General features: G+C 40.6%; 1 protein-coding gene across 1 annotated transcript; it reads right to left on the bottom strand.

Moving 5' to 3' along the window:
- Positions 1-1,151: 1,151 nt before the first annotated feature.
- LOC142957611 (putative gluconokinase) lies at positions 1,152-5,051 on the bottom strand. The gene is made up of 6 exons (XM_076099539.1): positions 4,836-5,051; positions 4,640-4,700; positions 4,198-4,228; positions 4,019-4,105; positions 2,604-2,647; positions 1,152-2,054 (listed from the first exon to the last, which is right to left on the bottom strand). Exons 2-6 carry the CDS (start codon positions 4,675-4,677, stop codon positions 1,691-1,693), a joined length of 564 nt encoding a protein of 187 aa, XP_075955654.1. The 5' UTR covers positions 4,678-4,700; positions 4,836-5,051; the 3' UTR covers positions 1,152-1,690.
- Positions 5,052-6,304: the final 1,253 nt, after the last annotated feature.

Here is a 6,304-nt window from a genome sequence, read left to right as displayed (position 1 = left end):
CAAACATGACATACCAGCTGGCTAAAACTTCTATATTTATGTATTTAAACTAATATTAAATGTGTGTGTGATTGTCTGAGGGTTGCGCCCTGTTTTCCATCCCTGCTTTTGTGTCCTCACTCTTAAGAGACCGAGTGGATTAACTAACACACGCGACACTTACTCCGACATCAGATATGTGTGAATATGATCCCTTTGACAACCTGTGTGTGTTTCTCTGTTGCTGCCAGACTGAAGGGGGGTTTAATCTCTAATGATGTGTGTGTGTGTCTGTGTGCTGCAGTGTGTGCCCGTTCGTCTGGATGTGTGAGATATGAGAGTAGCCAAAGGGTTTTTTCTGGATTAGAAGCTCCTAAAATATTCGGGTTGAGGTTTGCAAATGAGTCACATCACAAAAACAGCTCGACAGTGCTGAGTGTGTGTTTGAGTGTGCTGGGGCGTCGAGGTCATGGTCACGTATGGGTGTGTGTGAGTCTTCTGAAGAGGCTCATAGATCATGAAATGGGAATCATGAAGCCGTGACCTGATCTGACCTTTAGTATGGTACCAAGCTATTGTCAGAGGAGCTAGACTTCCCTCACACAAGTGTGTAGCAGTTAAGAGTTAAAACTAAACCTTTAATCCTTCTACTGCATCGTATTCAGTCTGAAGATTGCACTTTAAGATGCGTTTGTGCATTTGGCAGGTGGTGTCAGCGCATGAGAGCTGTTTTGACTGATCAAATGATACAAAAACATGGATTTGCAGTCATTTGCAACTAAATTTATCCATTTGCTGATGTTTAAGTGTCAGAAACTTCAGCAAAGCCGCTTCGATTTTTTTAAATCTATTGAGCAGACGAGAGAAACCTGTAAGGCTGAAGGGGGGAACAGATGGATCATCTTGAGTCATGTGGAACAATAAAATTGTATTAAATGAAGTACAATTAGTCAAGAAAGTGTTAAATCATTATAGATAGCTGTAGAAACACTGCATGTGTGTTTCCACGGGTCTTGGATTCTGTTGTCCAGAAGTTAATTGTGTCCTCTAGACTCTAAACTGAACTTTCAGGAATTAAGAAAAGCATTCTTTTCTGAAATGTAAATGAGTTCCCTATAGAGCTGAAGCGATTAGTCTAAATTAATAGGTACAATTAAATATTAAACATGGGATTCAAAAACCATTATCAGTTTATTTAAATTCCATCGTCCCGTACTGAATCAGCACAATACAGTGACCACGAAAAATACATTTTTTTTTCATAGTTAGGTTCATTTTCTGTGCAAAACATTTTAAAAAGCCTTTGTTCTTTTGTAAGACAAAATGTGCTGAAGGCATTGGTCCATCATAACATGCCGTCAAAAATAAAAGTAAAAAAATGACTCTTTATATGTTCAAAAAGAGTTATTATCCAGACTACATTTAACTGCTTGTGTGAACTTCTAGCCTTTTTCTGTGTAGCATACTATTGGACGTTTATATCTCATTTGCACCAAAATAACACATAGTCCTAATTCAAACCTTTGCAACACTCTGCAGCAAGAATATAGTGGAATGGCACTTTCACCAGAGGATCATAAAGATTCTCTACTGAAGCACTAATCGGAAGATAAAATCAAAACTCCCGCTACTGCACAAGCTTCTCTGTGGCTTTGCACCACAACTGAAACGGTGCTTTATTCTAAGACGTGAACTAGATATGGACTGTGGTTTATGTTGAGGACTTGAGGCGAACGATGTGCGTCTGGACCTCCACGGCCATGTCAGTGACGCTCCTGCTGATCGCCAAAGGCAACACGTTCTCTTCATCCGACGGAGGCTCTAAAACGTCAAACTGTGAACGCAGCAGGTCTGCTTTCATGTAGTGTCCCCTCCGGGCCACCATCCTCTGCTGAATAAGATCGTAGTCGCCGTGTAGGAAGAGAAAAAAGACATCAGGAGGGGTTGGAGGCAGGATATTGTGGTCTGGACCGGAGGAGGAGTCCAGGGCTTTGGAGCCATAGAGCAGAATCTGTCTGTACAGGCGTTTCAAAGCGGAGCACGCCACAAGAGCGTCAGAGCGGGAACACCGTCCTCTGGGATGGGAAGACACAAAGTGCAAATAGTTAGCGAGGGCAGAATTAGTAATAACTGCTGAACTGAACACCGTAGTGTTGTGTGGACATGAAAAAGGAGAACTCTGTTCACAAACAGCTACAGGGAAGAAGGAGGTGAAGAGAGTAAAGAAGGGATACAGGGACGAGAGGATAAAGGCTGACTGAGTGTGGAAGAGTTGGAAAAGATCCTTTGATGTCGCCGCAGTCGTTTTAAGAGAGCGATGGCATACTTCTCAGCTCTCCTCTACACTCTCGCTCAGTTAATCTGTTTTTACTCTCCCAAGCTCCCTTTCCTCGCTCCCTCGTTTCAATTTTCAAAACCATCTTTGATAGTTTTGATCTTTTTTTCCACGCCTGCATATATCCTTACCTCACTGCTCGGCTCTTCAGCTCCCTCTAAAAACACACACCATCTTCTCCATTTCTGTCATTTCAAAAGTGTGTTGCGTCTGCGGTACAAAATGTTCACGTGAGTGTGCGTGTGCATGATAAATAGTCTGCGTGTATGAAAGGTCTGTTTGCTTTTACCTCTCAATGACTTCATGTAGTTTGAGAAGCCACGGCAATCTGTCCTGAAGAAAAACAACAACAACATAACTGTTTTATATTTTGTTATCAACAGCATGTTGTGTATTTATTTCATCATTGTCAGCAGCAGTTGTACTTGTTAAGAAATGTTTTTAATCTTTGTGATGATGTTTTTTTAAATTGTAAGATTTTTGTTTACACATCCAGCATTTGCTAAAGCACCGTAAAGCTGAGGGGAGCTGCAGAATCAGCTGTTTATTCTCTGTCGGTTTATCACTACGAGCAACCCCTTTACCGTCGTCATTTGATACGTTGTCAGCACAAAAATAATGATTGTAGCCGCTTTAAAGACGGAAAATAAATCATATTATTTACTCTACCGAAGGAAGCACGAGAAGGCGCTGACTGACGGTTTGAGGACATCAACACTAATTCTGCCGTTTATCACAGCATCGTCCACCAGAGTAACATCACGGGACAGATTACCAAACATATTTTAAACTATGTGAAGACATTGCTCCTCTGAAAAAATATTCAGATATAAAAAACATAAATTAGAAAAAACAAATACTGACGACACAGAAATGCAGCAAAAGCTGTGGAGAAGTGTTTGGAGTGGATCTTACTATTCAAAGTCAGAACTCACCGCCAACATTTTCTGTGTAATGGACTTAAGTCAAAAAGTCTTTAAAAGAACCAATCAGGGAATCAAACCGAGATCAGACAGACGTGGCAGCACTAACGCATCTTTGATTACACAGCAATCAGAAATAGAATCAATCCTAACTTGGTAACAACTGATCTGGAGTAACAAGTATTTCACACTGCTGTGCCTTTTAATATGAAGAGCTGAACTCGAATGAGAGGAATCAAATCCTCTCATGTCCCAGTCGGTGATGCCAAGCTCAACCTGCCAACTCTAATATTGGCATGAAAGAGACATTTTTTTGCTGCAGCCTAACAGTAATCCCACATTTACAATCATTCTCAAACTGCCAACTGTTGAGTATTTTTAAAACATTGGACAGAGCAGGTCCCGGGGTACTTCTACCTGACAATCAAAGCAGATTTCTAAGTGGGAGGTTATCATTAGCCACCAAACACCGCTACCAGCAAACTGCTGCCAAATGTTGGCGGGGGTTGCTCTGCCTGTGTAAGCTTGTAGATTCAACATTGGCAGGCAGCCAGTCAATTGTTTGCAGGTCTACCTTTATTTTGAAAGTCAGCATGGACAGGAAAAAAAGATAAATATTGAACAAAGTGAAGCCTTCTCCGGCCACTTGTTGAGTGAGTTATCTGTGGCTGCGATGATTTACTAATGACAGAAGAGAAATGGCTCACACTGTAAATGACTGACATTCGATTAGAGCTGACAAGACACACTCACACACACACACACACACACACACACACACCTGGTCTGTGAGTGGTTCACCACGAGCCATCTTCTCAATGTTCCCCTGTGGGTGGAAGTGATCCCCTTCATGCAGGGGCCAGCCCAGCTGATGGGTGCATACAAACACATATATGCAGTGTTAAGTCATACTGTGTGCAGATACATTATGGAGGTGTGTTTATGCATGGGTCAATTTACCTTTTCTGACAGGAAGACACCGAAGGCGCTTCTGTATAAGAAGAGGGGGGAGAAATAACAGACAGATTTGACACAGCGCAATAACACCTGATCTACTGCTTAAAGCCAACACTTTACTGACACAGATTTGCTGTAGTTAAGAGCTTAAATCATTTGCGGGTGAACTGATTAATCGGTGAGTGAAAATGAATCAGCAATTATATTGATATTCTACAATGTTATACTAACTTGAATATCTTAGTTTTTTGGATATTTGGCGGATAAAACAAGTAATTTGAGGCCATCACCCTGGGCTTTAGGAAACTATTTCACCCAAAGCATTTACACATCTTTTTTTCCCATGTGACTCAATAAACTCAAATATGCTCTTTAGTCAATGGGCTTCTTATGGAGGCTTGTAAGGCTTCCCTACATAGATCAACAGACAGAAGGCTATACATACTTTCCGCAGCCCGAGACTCCCATAATGATGTAGATCATCCTGTATGTGGGTCTTCACACCCCTGAAGGCAGAACAATCCCTTTATAACTGTTTGCATGAACTTGCAACTCGGCATGGTCGACAAATCTACACATGCGAACATCTCCACCATAGAAACATGTAGCAATAATATAAGCGCACCTGTGATGTAACCTACCGTTATAATGAACTGGCGGGGCTTCCGTAACGTCAGGTAGTAACAGCCTTTAATTAATACGAAACCCCTGCACGGGTGTGGCCTACCACTGAGCACATTTCATTAGTATTAAAACAATAACAACTTACATACTGCACGTTACCGGTGCAAAACTAATCTTAAGGTCTACGTCAGGAGGAGCAGGTGAGTAATATATACTACTTCCTGACAGCGGCTCGTTGCTTTGTCAAAGCACGTGAGGACGCAGCAGGCACGCCGGCTACGTTTGCACTTTTAAAGAGACAGCGTCCCGTTCAGTATACGTTGCAGCCATGCAGTCTACGGTTACAGTTGACTTCATCATTGCTGAAAATAAAATATAACCTCACAGTTAAAATGAGGTTTGACTGCAGCTGTGTGCATTTTTTTAAACACCTTCAATATTTTTTCTCAAAATCAAAAAGTAATTTACCTTTTATATGCTCCTAGCCTAGGAATGTGTACATTTTAGAATGATTTCACCAATAGCCTCACTTGTTTTAATTACCCTTAAAAGAATATGCGTGGAGCCACACACCGTGAAAATAGTCTTTAAACTTTACGCAAATGTAACCTGATCCGTATCAGGCGATCCGTGCGCACACGTTAAACGATCTAGAAATCCATACATTTAAATGTCACAAATATTTTAGACATGTGTAAGCTTTTCGAAGGGGATTTATCAGATCGGTGAAGTTTAATTTGTGCATTTGCATAACTGTTTTACAAGTGTTCAAATCGCTTTGGTATTAGATTGGAACACGCATTTGTGAATACCGAAAATTATTTTTAATTATTAATATTTGTGTATATGAAATTTTTAATTTGTAGACCATGTAATAAACAACATTTTTGTGTCCATAGTTCATAAAATCCGCGAGTGAATAAATAAATAATCCACAGGGCGGGTGATTTACATTCACCAGATGCCAATCTGACACCACACAGGTGGGATCATAATTATAATGTGTGGGAAGAGACGGACATCGCAGTGACCTCAGCAGACACTCAGGTCTCCGTGGTCAACTCAGCAAACACTTGAATTGTAGTGCACCTATATGCTGAAATTCACGGTAAACGCATTCAAACGGAACAGATCGGGAGCGAGCGAAGGATTTTGCAAAATTAGCGGAGGGATTAACGTGAGAAAACATCCGGCTTTCAAAATAAGATGTCAGCTAAACGGGAAAGATTTACGTGAGACAACATCTGGTTTCCATAATAAGATGTCAACTAAGCGTACATACAAATGTCATTATGTGGAAATAAGATTACATTTATTTTATTTACATTAAGTATAAAACATATTACCTGCGTCTCATGGGTTAAAGGGAAAATACAACTACATTTTGGATGAAGTGTCTTTATTCTTTGATTTGAGGGTTGCTGGGAAAGATAATTAACCTGTGGTGAAATTATTTTGTAACTATTCACCATTTCTTCTAAAATCT

The sequence above is a fragment of the Anarhichas minor genome, unplaced genomic scaffold (assembly GCF_050575085.1).
Source record: "Anarhichas minor isolate MPS153535 unplaced genomic scaffold, ASM5057508v1 ptg000025l, whole genome shotgun sequence".
Classification (NCBI taxonomy): domain Eukaryota; kingdom Metazoa; phylum Chordata; class Actinopteri; order Perciformes; family Anarhichadidae; genus Anarhichas; species Anarhichas minor.
The sequence above is the reverse complement of the archived record's forward strand: the minus strand, read 5'-3'. Positions and strand labels throughout refer to the sequence as shown.